Genomic DNA, 27,824 nt, shown 5'->3' with positions numbered 1-27,824 from the left:
TCAGGCTTTTCTTGGCTGTGACAGTTTCTCAGATTTTTCTTGTTTTTGATAACCTTGGCAATTTTGAGAAACGTAGTCAGGTATTTTGAATATCCCTCAAGTGGGATTCTTAAAAACTCTCTGGTTTGGGGAAGTAAGACCACAGAAGTTCTCATCACATCATATCAAGGGTGTACACTGCTCTGTCGATATTCACCTTGATCACCTGACTGAGGTAGTGTTCATCAGGTGGTTCTACTGTACAGTTATTATTTTACTTCTCCTTTCAATATTGTACTCTTTGGACAAATGTCATTATGAGCAGCTTATGCTGAAGGAGTAGGAAGTTATACTTCATATATTATTTGGAATTTTTCTGAACAAAATATTTGCCTCATATTGCCCCATTTATTTATTTATTCAATCATTTTTATATCAGTATGGACTCATCAGTATTTATTTTATACTTCGGGGTATAATCCAACGTTACTTATTTTGTTGTTCAAATTATCCCCATTTTGACCATTGGCCCCTGTGTCCCTTCGACATAACTTCATCATTGCTTTCTTTGTTTGTTTGCTTGTTTGTTTGTTTTTGAGCTCTTTCTTACTTTCTGGCACTGTGACACTCTGGGCTCATCTTGTATATTTACTACTTCAGCCCTTGAATCAGCCAATTCTCCTTTTATTGAAGAAAAGCATTAGAATTAGAAAAGCATTAGTATCTGGGCACTAGGTATATAGTCTGATTTTTAAATTGCTACAGTGTTTTTTCCTTTAATCTAGTAAGAATTCCAGACATCAGATAATTGGCAAAAATACAATAATGGGAATTTTCTCCCTGACAGATAATAGTCTTGAAAGTGCACACGCTCACACGCACACGCACGTGCGCGCGCACACACACACACACACAAACAGTTCACTTCAATAGAAAACAACAGAAGTAGTATAAAAATATTTTTAAAAGTCATTTAAAAAAATCTATTAAAGGAACTTTTCAGCAAGCTTTCGAAAGTAAACATTTCTTGAGTTTATTTCATAAGAATAAATTGATTTATTTCCTTTCATGCTCTTCTTAATGGAAAATTTCTTCAAAGAAGGAATCTATTAAACTTTTGCAAAAGCTTAAGCATAGTATCACTTTCTTGAGTTTATTCACAGATTAGAAGAATTTCCGGAGCTCAAAACTCTTCACAGAAATGATCTCATTGACCTTCACAATTTCTCATAGGTCAGAAAGAGGGTATGCACTAGGGCAGGACAGCTTAATTCCTAGTGTGGATTCTAACATGAAGGGAGAAAATGGTTTAGAATTTCTCTGTGTTAAAGCACAAAGTTTTCATCATCAGCTTTTAAAGGGTAATAAACCAGAGGAATACCAAGCAAAACCTATGACCAAACTCTTACAGTAATGAGCCAGTTTATTAGATTTTGTAGCCATGTTACATTTAATTCATTGATGACCTTGAGGTTCTGTGTATATGATTCTTCTTTAAGCAAATTCTGAAAATTGAAGTATTCCATCCAGTAAACATCTGCTAAGTGTCTACTATAATCAGTGTTAGATATGAGAAGGTAAATATTTTTTTTCCTTTATATCCAAACAGTCTAGTGGTGGAATCAAGCACAGAACCTAAGTTATCATCCATAAGTTAATAATGAATTCATGAATGTAATATCATGTACTAATCCTAGTAAAGGATATGAAGAAAAAGAGTTTGTTATTCAATGAGAATATTATAATCTAGTTTTGAAAAGAAGGGTATACAGATGAAACATGAAATAGAAAGTATATTATAAAGAAAAATTATTATTTAAAAATTAAATATCTTTAATATTAATGCTAAAAGAAACAAATTTCAGTAATTCTCCCTTGTTGTATCCTTATTGAATATAATAGTCTAATACTGTGAATAAGTTAATGAGACTTGAGTTTTGTAGCTATGTACAAGAGAAGCTCTTGGACAAATTTATTTTCTAGGTCATATTCTATAAATCTTTTCTGCTTCAATCTGATGTATGTGTCACAGAAAATTTTTCAATAAGTAAAGTACTAGGAATCTGCTATTTGTTTTTATAATTATTTCAGTGAATGGGTAACATTGTTTCTTTTATATTTACTTCTTCATCCTTACTAAGAACCAAAATGTATCTTTATGTCCTTTTTTAAAAAAATGACTTCAACATCTTTTCTCACTATCTTTTATTTTTAATTTTTACAAAAGTATTTCAATGTGTTGGCTTTTGATTTTTATTTGTTGGCCTGCTACTCACATTCAATTATTCATTTACTTATGCATTTAACAAATAGGTAGCAAATACTTCTTATATTCCAGCAGCTACTGTAGGTACCAAGAATATAGCACTGAACAAAGTAGAAAGAGTCCCACCTCGCTGAGCTCACATTCAAATGGGGAGAGACAGACAATAAACAAATAAACAAAAAATATATAAGCTGCCAGATGATGATAAATCCTATGGAGAAAAATAAAGCAGGAGTAGACTTAATATTCTGAGCTTTTATACAGTGTGCCAGAAAATTGAAGTTGCCATCCCTTGAGAATAAACAGCAATTATATGAATGCCACTATCTCTGAAATCTCTGTTGTTCTCAGGATTGTATTACTGATCAGCAACCTTATCAATGAGGGAGGTCATTCGAGAACCAGGAAATGACTGTTTGCTTTACAGAGCAGCCTGCCTATGGGAACCTAGAAATATTCTACAGGTGGCTTCACTCCTTAGAGCAGATGCACGATTAAAACAAAAACAAGGGCAAAAACCTTGACAAATAGTCCTTACTTTTAACAATAAGATGTTGGATGATTTCTGAGAATACTTAGAGAAGTATAAAAACAAAAATCAGTGCTATTTCATATTTGGATTAATATATCTGAACTTTGAAAACTCCTAAAATTGTCTGGGGAGAGTCACTGCTTCCAGAGCCAACACTGTAGAGACATGACAGTGAGTGGTATCGTCAGACATTTTGTTTCACAGTTTATGGAGAGATGCCTATAGATTTTCATGTTTTGGTAATTTCAAGATAGAGAATGGAACATCCACATCCTGTTTTCCTAGAACGATGCCCCATGGCCTCCCTATCTAAGGGCTTGACCAACTTGATCTGGGAGCTAGTCCCGTCCTGGTTTCTTTATGACAGGGAAAGAAATCATTTTAACCATCAAAAAAAAAAAAACCATAAGAAACTTTTAGAGATTTCTTTTCAAAAGTAGATGTAGGCGAGTTATTACTTATAGTTCCTGAGTACAGGTACAGTTGAGTACTACCTCCTTTTACATATGAAAAGTTAACAGTAGTATCGCTAATAATGCTTTGGCGGCTAATGCTGAGTGAGAGTCTAGGAATACCTGAGTTATCCCTGTTATAGTAATTATTTCCGCCAAATTCCCAAAGGAATATAAATGCACTGGACAGCAGTTAGAAAAACACCAAAACTAAATAATAATTCTTTTTTTTTTCCATTTTCTCTCTTTAAAGTATGTGTAATAATTGTTTTTACCCCATCATGTTGTTGGAAGTTATGCATAACTTACTACTTAACTTACTATATAACTTACTACATAAGAGGCACAAGAAGCTAAGTTTCTCTGTTGCCTCCTTGTTTATTGAAGAACTAATGATGTAATGGTCTCAAACATGGCCTCTAGAGTTGGATTTCCTGTATTCAAATGCCCTTCCCACCACTAATTAGATGGACGACTTTGGTAAGTTATTTAACCTTTCTGTGATTAAAAAAAAAAGAAAAATGAAGAAGAATAGGAAGCAGAGTTCTGTGTGGAACAAATGAATTAACACAAATACTTAGAACAGAACCTGACATGTTATAAGTGCTCAAGAACTACTTGTTGATATCATAGCTACTGCTACTACTTATTTATAGCTTTGGCCCCCAAATCCGAATGTGATATTCCAAAGAGCTAGGCTGAATCACATAAAGGTCTCTTTTTCGCTATGGCAGGAAAACCCAGAAGCCACTATCTTAACTGGCCAGGGTCTGCTTTGCCTCTTTTTCCTCAAATCCACATCTGACTTCTCAGCTCTTATACTCTAATGCCGGTCTTCTGGGGGCAGAAGAAACACACCAAGTAAGACCAACACCAAGAATATATGTCCCAATGCCTAGAAAGAGCCTGTCCTAGGCCACTTATAACTGTGGCAATAGCTCTGAGACAGGCTGAATGTGGAAGAGTCTAGAGAGAGTGTGTGAACGAGAAAGAGATGAGGGAAGGCCCACCTAGAAGTGGGACCTGGACCACTGAACAATCCGACTGAAGAGAAGAGACATAAATGGAAAAGATGGTCACAGGCCACTCTCGAGTTTTGCAGGCTCCTGAGAGAAGGAATAGACTCTAAGAGGTCATGCTTCAGTCGTCGTCAACTTTAGCATAGCCAATAAAATGTCTTTGGAGCTGAAGTGACCTGACTCACTTGTAGGAGACCATGGCCAAATCTGTAAATCAAAGGGTATATTCAGACCAACTGACCAAATGTCAATTTGCCTACAGTCATCTCATCAAAACCAACTTATGTAATGAAAAAGTCTAATTCATTAAAAGCTAACTTGCTAAATGAGCAATTCATGGGAAACTGACAGGCCAGTATTTTACACCAGGTCTAGCAGGATCTGCTGCTACTAGAGGCAGAGCCCAGGCAGCATGAGGGCCAGGTGGGGCCGCCGCGGTAAATTGGAGAGCGTGTGGAAAGCTGTGCCCAGCTCCAGCCAGCGGCTGCCATGTAGGGCATGGACCAGGTGTTACCAGAACATCCAGGTTTTCCAATGAAGGCTGAAATCTTGATTTTTATGTGAATCGTGCTGACTTTTGCATTTTGTCAAACACGTAAAATTAAAAACAAAATCAAAACAAACACTATGCGGGCCAAACGCACCCCACATGTAGGCTGGACTCAGCTTGTGCCCCTGTGGTCTGCAGTCTCGGGCACACACACTGGGCATGCGCGTACCCAATTTCCTGCTTTCAGCTGGGTGAGCGGGACCCAAAACACTACATTGTATGGTAATTTGTAATTTTGCTGAGGCACAAATTTGTATCCCAAATGCTCCACGGTTGACTTCTGAATGTTATTTACTTAGCTAGTGAATGTGCTTTGTTCTCTGCCCAGATTCTACATTTCAATGTGGCTTTGGGGTTTTTTAAATCAAGTTGGAATACACAGTATCACTCATGAAACAAATAAAGCTTTTTCTTTTTAAAAGGGCTGTAGGAGTTGGGAGAGGTAGTCGACCTCTAAAGCTGGAGAAAGAAATGAAGAGAGAGTTAAAAAGTTTACTAAATATTGAACTAGGAAATAGTTTGAGGCAGAACTCAATGAAGCTAACAATAGGAACTGTGAGTGGAAACACAGCATTTTCAGACCGTGGTAGCAAGAATTATTAGGCAAGAAATATGAAGAGATCACTTGAAATTTTCAGTTATTCTTTACTTCATTTTATAGGGAAATTTACGTGCTACAGTATTTTTAAAATACTGATTTCGATTTTAAAATATTAGTTAAATATTTTTGAGAGATGAGGGGTAGCCCATATGAATGTCAAAAACTGTGATGCTTCATAAATAACTCAATCCTTTTTAATGTTTAGATCCCTCAAATAGATTGTTGAGGGCAGTGACTGCTCTTTTTTTTTTTTTTTTTTTTTTTTGCTATTTACTTTTTTTCTAGTAAAATGTTCTAGTACAATGTTCTGTTCATAGAAGTTTCTTAATAAATCAAATCTTTGAATTATTTAAATGTGTCTTCCAGTTTTAAACATTTATGGCTTAAATATATATATTTTTTCTATCAAATCCAGCAATTTCATGTGTGGCTTGGATAGTGAAGGGGGCCATCCTTTGGACTTGGAGAAATATACAATATACTCTGTTTTTAACACCAAACAATACCATCCATGAACTGAAATCCTCTCTTCACATATCCTTATCTTCTTAAAATATTTAGTTGAATATATTATGAAAGGAAGTTTCTTCTAGGGTTATAGTGTTTCCTGGCCTAGAAATAATATTGCATGAAATAGTCTTTGTGTTTTCCCTTTTGAATCCATATCAAAAGGTTTTGGCTGAAAATACCAGGTGCACATTTAAAATGAAGTATTCGAATCATCATAGAGTATTTGAATTGGGCTAATGAAATCTGTTTGTAGTTTCCTTCAAAGTGTGGGTGTGTGGAAAAGGTAGACCCTTCAAGCTGAAGGCCTGATGGCAATTACGTGGAGAGATTTTCTCCTACACCCAAATCGAGCATCTTGGGATACAACCAGCAAACAGAGAAGCTCTAAAACAGGAGCTCAGATGTTAAGTTCAACTGTCTGCATACTCTTGTTTGGCAGAGAGGTTTCTCTCGTAGCAATAGAACAATTACAAACTGAGGAACCAATAGCCCAGATAGCACAGAGCTTGTCAAACTGTAAAGGACTTAATTAATGGAGAGTGAAATTTCATTTCTAATTGTCGCAGTTCACTCTTCCTTCTTTCTCCTTTCTCTTCTGTAAAGCCCTCCTTTGAAAGCATTATACTCTCAAGTGTATAATGAGAAATTTTTAAAAGATAGAATTTGGAGATGTCAATTATTTTCTACTTTTTAGAAGCCACTAATACCTAATGTGGAAGATGACTGTGAGGTCTGGCATAAATAGTTACTTGAAGGAACATTATCTCACAATTGGTCAATAAACGATGCCATGTGTACAGAAATTACTTAATTTTTTTAAACTAGATTTCCATCCAAAATGAGGAAAGTTTTTAGAGTAATATCAATTATTTTATACATCACTTTTTTTGGTTATTTTTGAGATACCCATATCCATATCCTCTCTGAAGTCATGTGTTTACCATACTATCATGGGCTATTTATTCACTCATTAAAAAAAAATTTCTTAAAGCACCAATTATATGACAGGCATGTTGATAAAACAATTTTTATAAATAAATCAAAGATAATAAGGGAAAATACACACAAATATTAATTTTTAAATGTTCAAGTATTATACAAGAATGTATTCCTCTGAGATTATTTTGGCAAGTTACTAGGATTTGTTGGCAAAGAGTTTTGTCCTTGGTGAAATAGCTGAAATATCATTTGCTTTGGTCAATGTTATACTCTGTATTTGGAACTAACTCTGTGCTGTCTATAATTAAACCACAAATGTTTTTTAGACAAAATCTGTTCTTTAAATTTTTGTTGGATTTTATTTTCTGCCTGCTGCAACTTCTTTGTAGAAAATCTTTTAAAAATATGTATTTGATGTTTACGATCTGTGAAAAGCAATGGTGATGGCGAAGTCCAGAACAAAATGTTCAGTGTTTTGACTTTTTATCATTATTTGATTTCTGAACTATCTTCTATCTTAAAAGGCTTTATAGGAGAGGAGGGAGGTAGACTGGGTAAAGGGGGTCAAATATGTTGTGACAGAAAGAAATCTAACTATGGGAGGTGAATGCACAGTGTAAATCTATATATGCCTTATTGTTAAAGTCTACTGAAACATTGGATTTTGTTAACCAATGTCACCATGAAAAAAATGAAAAAAAAATGAATATAATGAAAAGATTTAAGAAAGGCTTTATAATCTTTCCTCCCTATCTCCAAATAATACTTTATAAATTTATAAAATTAGTGCCTTCGTTTTTTAAAGGAATTTTATGATATTACTTCAGATACTTGAATTTTTCCTAGGGTACAATACTAAATATAAAAAAACATTAGGTCTGCTAAATTAGAAAAGTTCAATTTTTGTTATTTTGAATATTGACTTTTAAATATATTCAGAATCATTGTTGCTTCTGTTTTAGTATTGAAATAATTATATTCTTTAATCTGAAGAAGTAAATACTGCCTTTTAAAAAATCTGATAAAAATTATTTGTTTTCAATGTTCTTTTGCTGTTAGGTAATTTGGACTCTTGGGATCTGCTCATTTGCCTGCCTTCTAGGAAAGCTGGTGGAAAACCCTGCATATCAAAGGAAGACATGTGCCAGTTAGGTTTACATCAAAAGGTAAATATTGTTTTTCAAATGTGCACATCGAATCAGCCCTATGAATATTACTACTTGTATTTCTTATTCCATAGTGTTTTTTTTTTTTTTTTTTTTTTAAAAACAGACTTGAAAAATTAGATCCATTACATCTTTGGAGAAAATTCCAACAACTGTGTCTTATCCACTTTACCATAAAATGGTCACTATTTTTTGTCTGATAGGATCTCCCTCAACTTCAGCTATCAATAAGGACCAAGTTTTACCTAGTAGGACTCAAAACTTGATCTAGAAGTCCATTGTCTATGGAGTATTACTTACCCTGTCCACATTCTCATACAAAGTAGCAATGTCTTTATTCTCCAGAACACTGTTTTGACATTTTCAAACTAAAATTGGTATCCTGAATTATAATAAAACTTATTCAATTTCTTCTTAACTTTCAAAATTGACATCCAATATTTACTATTTTGTGTGAACTTCTAGAAATGCTTTTGTTAACTAAATCTTATCAAATGCCTACAGTGTGCTAGTCGCTGTACTAGAAAATTTACATATGCTCTGGTTTTGATACCTATAACAAGTCAATGAGGAAAGTGTTGAAATCAATACCTGCTTTTCAGTTTTAAAATAGCACTGTAGTAGCAACCCGCATCACCTGATATTTCTGCAACTGACAGTCTTGATATCTTCTCTAACTCTTTACTCCCTTGGCCTTTGGGCTGAACACATTGCTTTGGTTCTTCTTATACATTCTAGCCATTCCTTCTGGGATTTATGTTTTGTTTTTCTTTCTTTCTTTTTTTTATTAGCTACCATTCCGCTGCCATTCTCAAATGTCTGTGTTCCCTTACCCCACTCGCAACGTTTCAATTACCATTTGTAGTCGATGGTTCCCAAATCTCCATATGAAGTTTAAAGCACCTTCCTAGGCTTTGGGCTTGTAGGCCAGTCGAACATCTTTGCTTATATGTCACACAGACATCTCAAACGCGACACGGAAACAACTAACTCATTGTTTTCCCCAGTAAATTTACTTCTGCTCTTGCATCTGGAGGCTCAGCAGATCTTCTTTTCTATTGGTCATAAGCATGCTTGACCACTCTGTCATTATCTAAGATAGAAATCTGGCCTTGACCTTTGCGCCCTTCCTCTCCCTTGTAATCTGCATTCTATCAATCACCAATACTAAGGAATTTAACTAATAAATATTTCCTAAATATCCTACAAACTACTCAAGATTTCTCAAATATCCATAGTAACTCTTTATTCTGATCAAACAATCACCATATCTTACCAAGACGATTGCCAAATCCTCCTTACTGATTTTTCTAAAACAAACATTTTGCCCCCAGATCTGTCCTGCTCCCAGTAATCATAGTGAAAAATATAAAATGCTGAATTAACCTGGTTACTTCTGTGCTTAAAATCTTGAATGGCTTCTCATCAACTATAGGATGAAGTCTATAATACTTTTCGTGTGTATCAGTCAACCTCCCAGCAGGAGACAAATGCCATGCTCAAAAGGGTTTAACTGAAGAGAAACTAATGAAGGAACTATTTACAGAGGTTTTGGCAGGATAAGATAAACAGAAAGTTGTTAGATACCCCCAGAAACCAACAACATCGTAAAATTTTACCCACCTCTGATCTGAAGAAGGATATGTAGAAGGAGTTGTGTAGCAGGACCTAATGAGAGCTGGAGCCAAGAAAAGAGGTCAGTGGAAAGGGAGCTATAAAAGTCCGGAGAGTTAGTCATCGCCAAATCCTAGCCCTGCGGAGAGGAAGCTGGGAAGATAAGCGCTCAGCCTCTCTCTACTCCCCACCTCCCATCTCTTACCAAGGCCTCCTGTAGGTACCAGGCACCATTCTAAGTGCTGACATGTTTATCTATGTCCATCTTTGCATATGAGGAAACTGAATCACAAAGAGGTTAAGAAAATTGCCTAAGACTTCATAGCTAATAAATGAAGCAACCAAGATTCAAATTCAGACAGCCCAATTTCAAATTCTGTTTTCTTAACCATATTGCTATAGAACATTTCTAAATAAATATTAGTCACTGAATCTACAGCCTATTCTAATGACTATTCTTAAAGAAAAATAAATTCTAAATGATATATGTTAGATAATTGTCGCTTTGGAGCTTGAAGAATTTGAAGCTTCATGAGCCATGACATCATGTAAACATAAATAGTCAAAACAGAAGTTGCTTCAGATTTCTTGGGGATGTTGTAGGATTGTCAGGGATTGTAGAGTAAACAAAGAAAGGGCACATGATCAAATGGACATTATTAATCATATCAGAGCTTGTGAATTCAAGTGCTTAGTGAAAATGATCACAAGATCTGTTGTAGAAAATGAATAGTCAGGAATCTCCCTAGTCAGAGGGGAGAAACATAAATTTAAAACTGTATTGGTCTATGTGATGCTGAAAGTGAAGTGAGGTCCACTGCATGGGACAGCACTAAATTTAGTAACTGGGGCTATATCTCACCTCTAACAGACAGGAGCTAGTGTTTCAAGAGCAGAGAGATTCATTTCTAACTCTAAATGTTTGTAGGATTAACAACCACTACAACCCGGATGCTGTTTTTAGTATTAAGGGCACCGGGAACGACTGAAATGACTCATATTTTAAAGCATACAAAGACATTTTCAGGTAAATTTTATGGAGTGATAATGGCATGTGAGACATGGGGGATAAAAAGATTTTTTTTTTGATTAGCTGATCCTCTTTTTGTTATTAATTTTTTTTCCTTATGGACTATTCTGAGCAGCTTTCAGAGGGCCTGTTTTTGATAAAATAAAAGATATGAATGTCTGTACAGATCTAATGAAGGAAAAAAGCAGTCCCCTAAAATATAGTGTGAAATGTCTATCACTCTTAATGTTCATGAGTGACTAAAAAAAAGTTTTCCCCTCGGTTTTTTCTTATACATTATAAATAGTCCAAATTCAAGTCTATTCTCCTTAACGGTATTACTGTAGTTTTACTTTTTGATTTATAAACACTTTCAAAGTGTTTTTAATTAATATCATACTCTTGCTTTTATTAACAAAATATGTCTCAAAATAAAAATGATTTTTTTACTTTTGCTTCTGAAAATATGTAATAAAAACAATCTAGATGCAGATTACCAAGGATTAGAACTGTAGAAGGTACCTTGGGATTGAAATCTTTTTAAATGCACATTTTCTTTCTCTTTATTTGATCTCAGAAATATCCCAGGCTCAAACATCATTACATATGTGCTCTAATCTTTTCAAAGATACAAAAGATTTTATGCCAAGAAAAACACCAGAACAGCAGTCTACAAAACACACACACACACACACACGCGCGCGCGCGCGCGCGGGTGCATGTTCTAAAGCATTTTAATCCAATATAAAATTGGTATAGAAATGACCATTTCGGTGATTACGATGTGTCAGTGTAGATTCATCAGCTGTAATAAATGCCCCACTCTGGTGAGGGGTGTTAACAATGAAGGAGGCTGTGCTTGTGTGGGGATGATGGGTGTGTGGGGAATCTCTACGCCGTCTCAATTTTGCTGTGAACCTCAAAAGAGCCCTTAAAATAACACCTACTAAAAACTAAGCATCACAATATTAAGCTGGAGCGTCTCATCGTATAAAAGTTAGCTAATCCAGATGAAAAGTTCTTTGATGATGTTCCAATTGATAACGATGTAAATCTTAGAAATTTTATTATGTACATAAAAATAAGAATAAAAACCAGTAAGATATGAGAGCATTATTAGGTTTAACAATTAAAAAGTTAAAATACGTGTAATTAATCATTTATTTGCCACACTTGTATGACCCATAGACCCTGAATGTGTTTCTTTGTGCTGAGTTATTTGGCTGAACTGCTCAGTTTGGTGCTTGGCTCCAGAGTAGAATGGAGATGATATTTCTAGCGTCATGTGTTACTATGATTATGTCGTCTGCTTCGACTCTGAATTCCAAAGGTTTTAGAGGAAAGAGCACAGGAAGAGGTCCCTGTGTGGGAGATAGAAGAATGGGAGGCAGAAGCAGGAGAGCAGTTGCTTCTCTTGGTTGGCTTTGTTTTTTTAAGTAAATGCTTCATTGACCCTGAGTCAGTTCATCCTTTTGACCAAAGGTCTCACATGAAAAGTCACCTCTCTGATAAGAAGACATAGCAACCTACCCTTCTATCTGTAACCTGTACACGCCATACACCATCTTTGCAGCAGCATCTGCACAAATTCTTCTGGGCCATTAGTGCAGTTTGTAGTGGATGATGGGACCTGAGATGCTCTAAGCATCTGCAGTGTCAGCACATTTGCTCTGGGCCCTTCAAGAAGTGGGGAAGGTTTTGAGCTGGACCTGTGCCGGTAAATACAGTCTTTAATGTTACTGACCTAATGCTGCTTCTATTTCTGGGTCTTTATATTATTAAAGATTCTATTTAGGCAATAGCAGCTGTGTGATTTTGCCTGACGTGGGAGAAAATGATTCAAGTTTATGGACTTTTGAAGCATTTCACATCTAATTAAAAAAAAAAAATTCTTTGTGTGTTAATTTAAGAAAAGAACCCCAAACCTCTGTTACGAATTCCCCAGACTTGTGCACTGCTCTGTCCCTTCCTCTAGCCTGTCAGGATTTCAGAATGAAAACTTCAGGACTTGATGAAAATCCTTCTTTACTTACATTTAGTCTCTGAACCTTTTTATTGCGAATTTAAGAAATGTAGACACCTTTAAAATCTTATAGCATTTTTTTTTTCAATTTCCAGAACAGTTAAAATGCAAGTGACTCAGACTTTGGAATCTTTCTAGATTTTCAAAATAAAGTATTTAGGAATGTTGCTAGTGCAGAGCCACAGAGCGGGTTCTCCTGAAGCCCGGGCTTCATTCCTGCATAACCTGGGCTGCAGTCTACAGTTTGCTGAGTAAATGAATAGTAGTTAACAGGATTGCAAGGGTTGGAGAATATTTGCATTGTTTCAAAACATTTTAAATAAAATATATTTTAAAAAATTGCAAGTATGATTGAATCATTGAATTCATAAAATCTTAGAGCAGAAGTGGAACTCAGAAACCAAAGGCTCTAAATGCTTTATTTTACAAATGGAGAACCTGAGAAAGAGAAGCTGAGCGATGTGCTGTGTTATGCTCAAAGCCGCCCTTGTTAAGTGCCCGAAGTGGTCTACAATCTGTGTTTCTGGTTCCCTCTCTTTTCTCCAACTGCAGCTGGCTTCTTCTTTCTTCTAACGACAGCAGGACACAATAGAGAAATTACAAAATTTTATTGGTTTAGAGTGAATTAATTTAAAAATGATCAATAGTGGTTCAAAAGTGAATCTGATATTTAAGTTAATTTACATCGATCTCTTTCTGTTGGTTTTAACAAGGTTTTACCATATTTGGCATTATTTTTGATTTTTTTTTTTTTTTTTTTTTGCTAATAGCTAAGCAATAGGTAAGTTCAGAAGAGGAGAGAATTAGCTTGTTTATATCTTTTTTTTTGGTAAGTTAAAGTGTATATTTGAATTTATGATAATATTTATGAAGCTTTTTAAGGTCAAGTTTTTGTAAAAATAGAGGTTTGTGGTGACCAGGCTTCACATTTGGAAGCAAGAATGCCCATCAGTATGAAGTGAAGACTGTGAAGTTTTTAAAAGGGTTTAGCACTGAATTTCCACTTAATGTCAATGATTCAAGACACTGAGGGCCTTTGGAACTTGGAAGTTTAGTTGCCTTTGAGGTATGTTTGGTACTATTTTTTGCCATAGCTAAATTTGTAACTATCAAGTTATTTGTGTTGCTCTGTTTTCCATAAAGACATAAGTATTGCCTTTTATTTCTAGCAAATGTTACTGCTTTGAAATACATCAGGGTAAACAAAAGTATTCCCAAATATTTTGAAGATTTCTAAGGGCAATTTTTTTTTGTTTTTTTGTTTTGTTTGTTTGTTTGTTTTTGTTTTTTTGGTTATTTATAAAACACTATGTTATCCCAGATCCGACTTGCAGGGTCAAGTGTGGATGGTGTAGACAATACTTCACACCCACATACCCTCTGGGTTTTTGCATTCCTTTGCGTTATCATTTATGAATGCCCAACTTACTAGAATCTTTTTCATTCTTCTCAGGTAAACATGTTACCAGAAATACAGCATCAGCTTTGCAGAAAGGAAGGATTATGTCAAATAATTAGAAGATTTCCAGGTAATCTTTCCTTTGTCTCTTTATGTATAAACATGAGAGCTATGTAGGCTTCCTTAGCAGAAACCAACTGGCAAGATGAGATCTCACATCAGCATATTAAGCTCCTTTGTCTATCAATTCCACTATCACAAATCTATCAGAATCCACAAGGTTTTGCCATTGGGAAGAACTCGATAATAAGGAATGCAGGAATAACATTAATATTATTTTTTTTAGTGTTGCCTTATGACTTTCCAGATGACTATTCCTTTCCTTCCTATATGTTTGCCTTTAAAATAACTGCCGTTTTATTTTAAAAGCAATTGTTATGGTACTTCTTAATTATGTAAAACAAAGTTTTTAAAAAACATATTTACTCATGATCGAGTGATTCTCTTTATAACAGATGTGTTTCTTCTTTCTGAAATCCTTTCAATTTGTCTATGTGTTTAAGACAGGATACTGAATGGCTAAATTATGTTTTGACAACATTAGAAATTTGAGGTAAAAATTACCATCTCATTTTCTCATAAATTTTTGGAGTGGAAAGAAACATCGGATGTTATATAAGTCTTCATAGATAAAATTATAGCCTACTTTAAAACCTATCAGTGAAAAGTTTCCTCAGATTTCTAGTTTAAAACCCATTTAATGTTTAACAACAGCTATGCCCCTAGAAAGTATTTTACTATATATTTGAAAGTTAGATCTACATAGCTTTATTACTTTTTTATTAGTTTGTGTGCCAGTGAAATCAGAAAACTGATTTCTTAACCTATCAGCCTTTCTGTGGGGTTTCTGCTTCCATACCAAACATTAACCATACTGGTATATTTCATTATAAAAATTACAGTCTTCTGCTGTTATTTACAAAGTATTAAAATAAAGTAAAAATGAATCAGCAATTAAACTTGTTAAATTTAAGATACTCATCTAAAATGACAATGGCATAAACTTGGTTCTGTAGTTATTGTTTCACATCACAATTGTAACTAACTCCATAATTATAAACTTCTTCTGCTTTTGTAAATGTCAGCTGGATAGTTTTTTTATTTTATGAAAAAAATGTTTTTGTGAGGAGCAAGTAAAATAATTATTTCCATTAATACACTACTAATACATATCTAAAAAACAGTTAAGACAATTTGAAAAAAAATTGTTTACATTTTGAAGAGTGCCTACAGATTTTTAAGTTTTTTATTGTTGTTGCTGCCATTTACATTTCAAAATGGTTGAGCCAGAACATTCAGTTTCTTTAGCACTGGAGTTAGCAGAATAGAATCAAAAGAATGAACGCCCATTTATAGCCAGAAATAGATTACCAGTTAAAAAATTTTCCAAACAATTCTTAAATAAGTTAATATTTTGCTTCCACAAAATTAAGACATTTTTTTCTGTTTTCTTTTGCTTTAAACATTTTTTTATTCTTAGGAACATCTATAAATTCTAAATACAGGTAGTCCTTTCTCCACTCTGTCTAGTGTGTCATTTTCTAATCTCCATGACTCATGAGATAGTTTTATAGAATATATAACCTTTTAAATGCAATTATTGCTCCTGTCGTGTTTTCTTAGATGTGTAGCTTTAAAAGAATATGTCTACAGCATTATTTTATGATTTAATCTTTTTAAGTAATAACTTGTTGCAGACATTTTCTATGAATATCTAGTATTAATATAAAGTCAGTATTCACAAAATTAAAAACATTTTATTTGCTATGAATACTGAATATTTCATATTGGCTAGAGGTTTGCAGCGGCATGTCATTCCTCTTTATAGCGTCAGTCAGTACTATTGCAAAGGTAAAGTAGTAAACCTAAACACAATACATTATAATACAGTTGTTTTATTTAAAACCAAAATGGCCTATGCCATTTTAAGCTGTGTTTTATTTGGAGGTAAGCAAAACACAAATTTTGAAACCAGAGATTTTAGCTCTGTCAACTATTAACTATGTGACTTAATTTCAGGGTTGGTTTTTTTATTTGTTTGTTTTTTTAATCTTAAAGTGAGAATAATGAGATCATTTCATAGATTAAATTTTTTTAAAAAGTAGATTCCATAGGTATGTGTATATGTGTGTGTATAATTTGATTTGAAGAATAAAGAATATTATATATTATACCTAACACATAATGCTCAAAAACTGGTAACTGAATCATCCTAGATTTGAAAAATCAAGCAAGAGGCCTCTCAATACTTAATATTTTCTCTCTTCAGATGATTGATGCTTACTATAAATTTATGTTTCTGTCAAAAACCATGAAGGGTCTGAGATTTCTTCCCACTTCCAAGTTCACAAGTCAGCCTGCCATAGCTTCGTGGATGCTGGCAGAAGACATGAGACTCCTGGGTCAGAGACAAATAACTCTATTATTTACAGCACCAGTAGCAGGCGAACTATCAGAATTTGCCTTGGTTCGCTGAATTTCAGTTCCCACAGGGAGATGTGAAGAGGGTAGGTGACACTTGTATACTTAGTTGTTTGTGGTTCAAGAGGAACCGAGCTTGGGGAGTTTAACTGTTTTATAATGGGCAGCGAGCATGCCTGCCTTTTGCCCCAGAGGGAGACATTATTTGTGTAATACTGGATGAAGCCTCTTTGTTTTGGAGTGAGACAGTATCTTTATCCTTCAAAGCTATCTGCTTTATAAATGTCTTTGAAAAAATAGTTCAGAACAAAGATTGTCAGTGCCTCTCTTTGCAAAATATGCATAAATATAAAAGATTCATGGAGAAACGTCTCAATAGTTTCAGAGCTGAATACCTTACAAGTTGTAGCTCTGAAGCTTAGTCAAGGTATACTTCTGAGCAAGATTTAAAGCCTTGTCGTGCTTCAGTTTTCTTACAAAAATACAATGTTTGGCAATGATCAATAATGCTGAGATTCCATGATTCACTGCATTTTTCTCATACAGATGTCCTATCCCAGGTTTTATCTTAAGCAACAGGCAGAGACAGGGATGCTGAGAAGTGAGGGAGACCACACTGGTAAACGTGGTTGGGGCCCTGCAAGTGTGGCAGGACAGAGTTTGGGCCAGGGGAGGAGGTGTGCTTGAAGACAACACGTAAGACTAACACAGTCTGTTCCACTCCAAAGCTAAACAGAGTGTACTTGCCATCAGTCTCATAACTCACACTTAAAGGCACAAACAAATTCATGGAATTTTTACTGGCTTACACAAAGATTTATTTTTATCTTGCCATTTAATGCTTTGCTTTAAAAAAAGAAGGTTCATAAATTTTTATTTGGCTCAAACTTTTTGCTAATGTTTTGTGTTGTTTTTTTATTAAGTCTGATTTTTTTTTCATAAAAAGGATATCTTTTCCATATTTGAAATATAAGTACAAAACAAAACATCAAAGAACTGTTTTATTTGGGTTGCGAGTTGTTGTTTTTGTTCTCTTTTATATAGCATCATCATCCAAGAAGTCAGGGTTAGGAGTAAGTCAAATTTTTGGCTATTACTCATTTTTTCAAGTAACGTTAGCTCTGAGCACTGATTTTCACATGAAGTTTGAAACGTACGTAAACTTGTACTCAAAGGTAGCATTTTGAATATTTTAGGATCTACGTCATCATTTTCTTAGTAACATGTGAGTACATACAGAAAATAGAAAACGAGTAAAATTTAATACCTTTCTTTGTATCTAAACAAGACTGGACTTTAAAAAATTATAGATCTTTACTACCAAATATAAAACATGTCTTTAAAATAATAATTAAAATTATTTTTAAACATTGACCAATAATAGCTATTTATCTAACATGGCACTGATGATTGTTTTTAATATTCCAGGTTAATAAATTCCTATTTATCATACGAAAGCAGTAAAATGTTGTCAGAGAATCAGGTGGCCTAGCTTGAATTTAAATAAAACAACAGAAAAACTGTCAATGCTTGATACCATTTGAAGATTTTTATTGCTTTAATTTACCTCCCCTTTGCTATAACTTGGAGGAATGTCTTCCTTCAAACAAGATTATGTGGAAAAGAACATTCATAGGATTAAAGATACGGGACTTATTTTTACAAGGTAATCAGGTAAAACTTTCAGAGAAGGCCGAAGTCTGCTTGTTTTCTGTGTTCTCAAATGCTGCCGCCCATCTCTGTGTTTCCTATATGCTCCTTCATGTTTCCGTCTTTCCAAACACTTCCAACTCCTGCCAGACACACGATTATATCCTTTATGCAAAAAATTATTTCTCCAAGCAAAATTCATCTTTTTAGGTGATAGCAGAAAGTAAGCTGATGGAACTAATGCAGACTAAATTACACCCTCACAGTTCTCATAAGCCTCTTAAATGTATTTGCATTTTTACAAAAGAAGCTTGCGAACCCAATGAATTACTAATTGGTAGGATTGTGGAAGTGCATTCAAATTCCTGTTTAGTTCATCACTAAGCTTGTCCACCCCTAAAGCTTGGTATATCCATCCACTAGTCTCCATCTGTACTGTGACCAGCCTACTTCTAAGTCTACATTATCTCATACCCTTCCCACTTCCTGCTTGTCCCTTAAATATGCAGTTTATTATTGAGACTGCAGCCAGAGTGACCTTTCCCCGACCCCTTCACAAAGGAAACAAGTGAATTAGGCTTGCTCACAGTCTGTAGGGGACTAAACAGTGAGGCTAAAGTAACGAGCTCTCTAGTGCTCTGACCTGACCCAGTGATAGATTTTTATCTAGAACAGAAGTCACACACCCTAATGTTTACAGAAGCTCAACATGTGACATAACAAATTAATAATTAATTTAGAAGCTTGAGAGGCTAAAGAACCTGCACATTTTCACTATTTGGCTTGTCGTCAAATTTATAGACTCTTTAACATAAGCTATTTAGTTTCTAAGAAAAGAAAAAGAGTTGAAAACGTAGAAAAGTACAAGGCATCACCCAGATATACCTTAGCAATGTTGCAATAGAAAAAAATATCCTTCAATCTTATTTCTCTGCTCTATACAACAAACACTGGAGAAAGTCACATAAGTTTTCTGTTCTTTCTCCTGAGGATGTCTTCTGCGATTGCTAAAATAGAGAATCATCCTACTCCTGAAATTGTCAGCTCAACCACCACCAACAACATAACTGGCCAGTGACATCCGAAGCAACCTCTCCTAATTTCCCTCTAAAATACTTAGGAAAACACATGAAAAACTTTAAGAACTACTCCTAGCATTCACAGCATAGAAAAATATAGGAGAATTTTCCAAGTATTCTAAGGCTCATAGAAGTAAATTATAGTTCTTAGTGCTCTGTTCAATCCAGTATGGGTAGAGAAGACCCTCTCCTACCTGTAAGATGGATTGCACAAGAGAAGACAGCAGAGTGTGCTGAGGATTTTGTTATGGTTTGTAAAATGCTCTCTTTCAACAATTTTAGACAGCCGTCAGTTGGGCTAGACAAGTTAGATACCAGAAAATGGCCTTTAATCTGTCATTCAACTATAAGCCTCAGAAAAGTCAAGTGGTGGGCCAAGAACACATTCCTTCTGAATTGAGAATATTGTTTTAAAAATGAAAAAAATATAAAGAAGAAAATAAATATCTTGAATGTATCTACCCAGATAATTACCAGAAACATTTGTGTATGTATTTCATATTGAAAATCAAACTGCCATTTGCAACAACATGGATGGTACTCGAGATAATCATGCTAAGTGAAATAAGCCAGACAGAAAAATTTGAAAATCACATGATATCACTTATACATGGGATATAAACCTAAAAGCAACAAATGAACAGGACAAACAAACAGCGACTCATGAATCTGAACTATAGACTAGTGGTTACCAGAGGGGAGAGGGGTGGGGGAGGTAGACAGGGTAAAGGGGGTCAAATACGTGGTGACAGAAAGAAATCTAACTATGGGAGGTGAGCACACAGTGTAAAAAATATATATGCCTTACTGTTAAAATGTACACCTGAAACATTGGATTTCATTAACCAATGCCATCATAAAAAATAATAATAATAAATAAATAATTTTAAAAAAAGAAAATCTAAACTATTATTATTCAAGAGTGTCTTTCTAAGTGAAGTCTGCTCGATTTGCTGAGCTAGATTTATACTTTCTTTCCTCTGGATTCCTATTGTACCTTGTGAAAGCCTCCATTATAGCCAAATCACATGTATCTTAGTAGTAGTTGTATGTTTGTCTCCCAAGGACTGAGACTTCTTGAGGGCAGGACCTTATTTTTCACTTCTCAAGTTCAGTGCATGATCATGGTTTCTGGTATATAGTAGTCCCTATACTAGTCTTAAATGAAAGACTTGAGGGGACACTAATAGAGGGGGTTAGAGTGGTGGAAACAGAGCCCTGCCCATCATTGCCAGTGCCTTGGCAATGTTTGAACAGGTTTATCCATTTACCCATTATGAGCTCAATATTGAGTTGGTGCTATGGGCAGAGAACAGGGGCAAGAAAAATAGAAAATACTGTCTCATTTTTCTAAGATACATTTACCCATTTTGAGCAATAAGGTATTTGCATCTACGAAAGAACTAAAGAACCGCTGTAATATTACACATACACAATGTAGATAGGTATCAATAAATTACATGATGTTGTACCATCTTCTAGGTGATTACCATTGCTGCCAAAAGAGTTATCACCTTATTGCTGTCTAAAATGTTAAATGTAACACTTTCTCACATTGTTGGTTGATCCTCATTCATAGATGCTGGAGATGGACCTGTACCTCCCTTAAGCAAACTCATATTTTGTACCATTTCAACTCAAAATGCTTTAAATATTTGTTCATCATTTCTTTAGAGGAGAAGTTAAGTGATGACTTCCAAAAGGTAGAGTAGGAAGACCATGGTGAGCGTTTTCTGTCTTTACTAATCCGATAGTATTTTACTGCTTCTTATAGATTAACTTTCTAGGTAGTTTTCTTCATCTTAATGGTTTTGCATTTAGGGCAAAGGAAATAAATCCAATAATTCTTGCTGACTATTATGCTTCAGCATCTTTTCTCTGTGGATCCTGTGAAAGTGAGAGTGTCTGAGAAATAACCAGAAAACCTAAATGAGAAAGAAATAGCATCGATATAGTTTACAGTGGATGCCCAGGTGGATTATTTTTCTTGTTTAAACTCTAAACCTTAAAAAAACTCAGAAGCCTTATTTAATGAAGAAATGGAATTGCTCTGATCAATAATGGGTAAGATCCTCCCCTATTCATCCTCTCATTTGCCCTTTTTTTTCTTCCTCCTGGTAGCCCAGGAAGGCAACTTTTGATGCCTAATACCTGTCCAGCCACCGAGAAGCTCCAGAGAGTTCAGTCTGTGAATCTCAACTCTAGAGAAGGAACTCTAGAATGGAGATAGTTAACAACTGTCAGTGGAGATGGGAAATACTTTTGTGATTCTTTCTATTTATCAAGCATGAAAGTTAGCAGAAATGTTATTATCTTTCTTTCTTGTATACTGTTTAGACTTTTGGCCACTCACAAGAAAAAAGTTAATGAAAATAGAAATCAAATTTTTTAAATGATCAAACATTCATTTTAAAAATTCCTTTTGCCTTTCCTTTTTATTCCTTTATTATACTAGTAATATACATTCATTATGAAAAGAACAGAAAATACAGATAAACAAAAAATGTGAATTTTGTGAAATTACACAATTTTTCATTCTTTCCTTATTCATGAACAATTTTTTGCATTCTAGAGTACTATGCTGTTCAAGAGTGAAAAAGTTATGGTATATTTATCAATAGAAAGCTATAAAGACAGTAAAAAATTATAGAGATCTACATTTATTGACATAGAAAAATATACCATACTGAGTTAAAAATAAAAATATATTTTAGATTATTAAATATCTTGCCTGTTTATGCAATATCTATGTAGACTGTATATTACCAATATGTTTAGAGATTGGATTAAACATGGTGGCATGAGATATGTTCCATGATCTCTCCCTTGAAACAACAATAAGCCGAACACCTAAAACAACAAAAAACACCCAACTGCACACCAGCACGTCTGAGCGTGGGATGTGCGCATAAGAGCTACCACAGTTCAGAACCCCGAATGTCAGATGGTGGACTGGGAGAAATAAAGAAGCTGCCTCTTCAAGTCAAAACTTCCTATAGGAGGAGGGGGAGGGGAGAAGGTGCAGAGAGTTCCCTGAATAGCCCTGCCTGAGAGTGCTGTGAGCTCCACGCGACTGTGGCAGTGCCCAATCACCAGGGCGGAAGGCAGGGAAACAGGGACGGCAGAAAAGTGGGGATGGCAGAGAAACCACAGCTGATTTTTACCAGCCATGGTTGCAAAACTGAGGCTGAGCCGCAGCCTCCAACTCCCAACCTAGAGAGCCCCTACCCCCATACACTCCAAGGCGGAACCCCAGGGAAATCAGAGCAAATGCTACTGAAACTGTCATTAACACTGACAGGGACTGAGCCTGAGGGTAGAGAGCATGATTAAACATCTATAAGGAAAAAAAGACATTATTAATACTTTATATAAAGCAGAGATCCAAGAGTCTTAGATGCCACCTACTGGAAACCAAAAGAAAAACACCTTATTTGTAACAGGGTAGAGACCGTTATAAAAAAAAATCTTATTTTGGGGGGTGGGGGGGAGGGAGAATGTGAGGGCAGGGGGAAGAGCAGAACACACTCCATTAATGCCCAGGCAGAGAAATAGTCCATTAAACACCATGAACAACCAAGGTGACAAGGCAGCTCAGAAAGAAAGAGAAAAACCTCCAGAAAATACAGACATAGAAATATGCAGCTTAAACGAGAGAATACAGGATGGTACTTCTGAAAAAAACTCAGTGAGATCCAAAAGGAGTCATATCAACAATTTCAGGAATTGAAAAAACAACTAGATGAGCAGAATGAGTTCTTTAGCAAGGAGACTGAAACCCTCAAAAAGAACCAAATAGACCTTCTGGAAATAAAGAACACACTACAAGAGTTGAACAATAAAACAAGCTTGGGAAATAGAGTCGACCAAATGGAGGAAAGGATCAGTGATATCGAAGACAGAAACCTAGAAATGAAATAAATCAGAAGAGAGAAACCAAAGAATGGAAAATAATGAAAGAAAAGTACAAGAATTAGCTGATACCATCAGGAGAGGAAACATAAGAATAATGGGAATTTTCAAAGGGAAGAAAAAGGAGCAGGGATTAGAATGCATTTTCAGACAAATAGTTGACGAGAATTTCTGAAATCTAAGAAATGAACTGGAGCTTGGAATTCAAGAAGTCAATAGAACATCCAATTATCTCAACCCAAAAAGACTTTCACAAAGACACATTGTATCGAAATTATCAAAAATCAATGACAAAGACAGAATTCTCAGGGCAACCAAGGAAAAGAAGACAGTAACTTACAAAGGAAAACCCGTAAGATTATTATTGGACTTCTCAGCACAAACCTGACAAGCCAGATAAGAGTGTAATCAAATATTCAAACTATTACATGAAAAGAACTACCAGCCAAGAATAAAGTATCCAGCTAAGCTCTCCTTTAAATACGAAGGAGAAATAAAAACATTTCCAGACATACAAAAATTGAGGGAATTCTCTACTATGTGGCCTGCACTACAGAAAATTCTGAAAGAGGTCAGCTCACCTAAAACGAAATGACAAAAAAAAAAAAAAAAAAGAGAGAGAGAAAAAAGAAAAAAAAGTAGGAGTAAGGTGACTAGCAGGCTGATTGAAGCAGAGGAGTGCAACCTGTACTAGGAATAGGGGAACAGGGAATTATAAGCTTAAAATAAGAAAAGATTTGCTATAGCAAGATAGTAATGAACATTTAGAATACATAGGGACAAACTGAGACAACAATGACTGAAAAGGGGAGGATTCAAAGATCCAAAGTTGCAAAGGGGAATGGAGATAAGGCACGTGCAGAAGAAAAGGGATGACCGTACATACACAACTATCCTTTTCATATTCATAGATTTAGAACTGAAGTTTATAACATAAAACAAAAAGGACTAGAGAGAAAACCCACAAAAGCCAACCAAAATAAAGAAAACAGAAACACAAAGACAAGGAAGCAATGGAAACACTGAACTACCAGAAAGCAAAAGATAAAATGGCTATAAGAAGACCTCATATTTCAATAATTGCTCTAAATGTAAATTGACTGAACTCACCAATGAAAAGACACAGAGCTGCAGAATGGATCAAAAAACAAAACCCAACCATATGCTGCCTCCAGGAGACATATTTCAGCTCCAAAGCAAATATAGGCTCAAAGTGAAAGGGTAGAAAATGATATTTCAAGCAAATGGCATTCAGAGAAAATCGAGAGCAGTAGTATGAATATCAGACAAAATAGACTTCAAAATAAAAAAGGGAAAGAAAGATACTGAGATACACTTCATAATGATAAAGGGAATCATGTACCAAGAAGACATAACACTTATTAATATATATTCTCCCAATCAAGGAGCCCCCAAATATATAAAACAATTACTACCAGAACTAAAGGGAGAAACAGACTAAAACACTATCATAGAAGGGGACCTATATAGCCCACTGTTGGATATGGATAGATCATCCAAACAGAAAATCAATAAGGAAATAACATTTTAAAATGATGCATTAGACCAACTGGACATAATTGACATTTACAGAGCCTTCCATCCCCAAACAGCTGCTTATACATTTCTCTCTAGTGCATATGGGACATTCTCAAGAATCATACCAACCATATTCTCTGATCATAATGTTTTGAAACTAGAGATCAACTGTAAAAAAGAAAGCAGGAAGAAACACAAATACATGGAGATTAAACAACATGCTACTGAAGAATAACTGGGTCACAGAAGAATTAAAAAGTGAGATCAAGAGATACACAGAAACTAATGATAATAATAGTACAACATATCAAAATTTTTAGGACACAGCAACAGCAGTCATAAGAGGAAAGTTCATATTGTTACAGGCCTATCTCGAAAAACAAGGATGAGCCCAAATAAACAACCTAACACTTCATCTTAAAAAACTAGAAAAGGAAGAACAAATGAAGCCTAAGTTGGCAGAAGGAAAAAAATAATCAAAATTAGAGCAGAAATAAATGAAATTGAAAACAAACAAACCAAAAAAATAGAAAAAGTCAATACGACAAAGAGCTGGTTCTTTGAGAAGGTTAATAAAATTGACAAACCCCTGGCTTGACTCACTAAAGAAAAAAAGAAAGGACACAAATAAACAAAATCAGGGACGAAAGAGGGGAAAGTACAACAGACACCGCAGAAATACAAAGGATCATACAAGAATACCATGAAAAAGTATATAACACCTAATTCAATAACTTAGAAGAAATGGACCAGTACTTAGAAAAATATGACCTTCCAAGATTGAATCAAGAAGATATGGAAAATCTAAATAGACCAATCAGCAGTATGGAAAAGGAAACAATCATCAAAAACCTACCAAAAAGTAAAAGTTCAGGACCAGATGGTTTCACCAGTGAATTCTACCCAACAGTCAAATAACATTTAATACCTATTCTCCTCAAACTCTTCCAAAAAAAAATTAAAGAGGAAGCAATACTTCCCAACTCATTTTATTAGGCCAATAATACTCTGATACCAAAACCTGGTAAAGATAACACAAAAAAAGAAAACTACAGACCAATATTTCTCATGACCACAGATGCAAAAATTCTAAATAAGATAGTAGCAAACCGAATACAGCAACATATTAAAAAGATTATACATCACAATCAAGTGGGCTTCATCCCAGGGCACAGGGATGGTTGAATAAATGCAAGTTGATTAATGTGATATACCAGAAAAATACATTAAAAAATAAGAATCATATGATTTTTATCTATAGATGCAGAAAAAGCCTTTGATAAGATACAGCACACATTTATGATCAAAACTCTTAACACAATTGGTATAGAAGGAAAGTAACTTAACATAATAAAGTCCATATATGACAAGCTCTTAGCCAACATTATATTTAATGGTGAAAAACTAAAAACTTTCCCTCTAAGATCAGGAACAAGGCAATGCCGTCCACTATTGCCACCGTTATTCAATATAACGTTGGTGGTCCTATTGAGTGCAATCAGGCAAGAGAAAGATATAAAAGGAATCCAAATAGGAAATGAAGAATTCAAACTGTCACTATTTGAGGATACCATCATTCTCTATACAGAAAACCCTAAAGACTCCACAAGAACACTACTAGAAATAATAAGCAAATACGGTAAAGTCTCTGGATACAAAATCAGTGTTCGAAACTCCACAGCGTTCCTATATTTTAATAATGAAGCTTCAGAAAAAAAAGTGGAAAAAATAATTCCTTTTGCAATTGCAACAAAAAAAATAAAATACCTAGGAATAAATCTAATGAAACGTGAAGGACCTATATAGTGAAAACCGTAAGACCCTATTAAAAGAAACCAAAGAAAATACAAAGAAATGGAAAGATATTCCATGCTCTTGGATTGGGAGAATCAACATAGTTAAAATGATCATATTACCTAATGCATTATACAGATTTAATGCAATCTCCATAAAAATCTGATTGTCATTTTTTAAAGAAAGAGAACAAAAAAATCATCAGATTTGCATATAAGCACAAAAGACCCCAAATTGCCAAAGCTATCCTGAGAAAAAAAAAAGAAAAAATGAGGCTGGAGACATCACTCTGTCTGACTTTAAATTATACTATAAAATGACAATAATCAAAATGGCATAGTATTGGCAGGAAAATAGACACACGGATCAGTGGAACAGAATTGAGAGTCCAGAAGTAAACCCATATTTATATAAGAAAATAATTTTCAACAAAACGCCAAAAATATACAGTGGAGAAAAGAAAGCCTCTTCAAAAAATGGTGCTGGGAAAATTGGAAAGCCACCTGCAAAAGAATGAAACTGGACTGTTGTCTATCACCACACACCAAAATTAACTCAAAATGGATTAAGGTCCTGAATATAAGACCTGAAATAATAAAACACATAGAAGAAAACATAGGAACAAAACTCAAGGACCTTGGGCTTAAAGAGGATTTTATGAATTTGACCTCAAAGACAGGAGAAGTAAGAGCAAAAATAAATGAATAGGACTACATCAAACTAAAAAGCTCTGCTCAACAAAAGAAACCATCAACAAGGTAAAGAGACAACTTCCGAATGGGAAAAGATATTGGAAGCAACGCCTCCAATAAAGGCCTAATATCCAAAATATACAAAGAACTCATATGACTCAATAACAACAACAACAACAAAAAAACCCAAACAATCCAATAAAAAAAAAAAATGAACAGAAGACCTGAACAGACACTTCTCCCTAGAGGACATATAAATAGCCAACAAATATATGAAAAGATGCTCAACATAGCTAGTTATTAGGGAAATGCCAATCAAAACCACAATGAGATACCATCTCACACCTGTTAGAATGGCTATAATCAACAGGATAAGTAATAACAAATGTTGGAGAGAATGTGGAGAAATAGGAACCCTCATACACTGCTGGTGGGACTACAAATTGGTACAGCCACTATGGAAAGCAGTATGGAGGTTCCTCAAAAAACTAAGAATTGGCCTACCATATGATGCAGCAATCCCACTACTGGGTATTTACCCCAAAGACTTGAAAACTCATATCCAAAAAGATGCTTGCACACCAATGTTCACAGCAGCATTATTCACAGTGGCCAGGA

General features: G+C 34.8%; 1 protein-coding gene across 3 annotated transcripts in view; it reads left to right on the top strand.

Annotated features, from left to right (window-relative positions):
* Positions 1 to 27,824, top strand: part of CPED1 (cadherin like and PC-esterase domain containing 1) — a 256,715-nt gene that overhangs the window by 42,313 nt on the left and 186,578 nt on the right. For all 3 annotated transcript variants that reach the window (XM_016125247.2, XM_016125248.2, XM_016125250.2), the window contains 2 exons: positions 7,908 to 8,014; positions 14,114 to 14,189. In XM_016125247.2, coding sequence (XP_015980733.2) covers positions 7,908 to 8,014; positions 14,114 to 14,189 — 183 coding nt within the window. The remainder of the gene's footprint in view (positions 1 to 7,907; positions 8,015 to 14,113; positions 14,190 to 27,824) is intronic.

This window comes from Rousettus aegyptiacus, unplaced genomic scaffold, assembly GCF_014176215.1.
Source record: "Rousettus aegyptiacus isolate mRouAeg1 unplaced genomic scaffold, mRouAeg1.p scaffold_m13_p_13, whole genome shotgun sequence".
Lineage (NCBI taxonomy): Eukaryota > Metazoa > Chordata > Mammalia > Chiroptera > Pteropodidae > Rousettus > Rousettus aegyptiacus.
The sequence above is the reverse complement of the archived record's forward strand: the minus strand, read 5'-3'. Positions and strand labels throughout refer to the sequence as shown.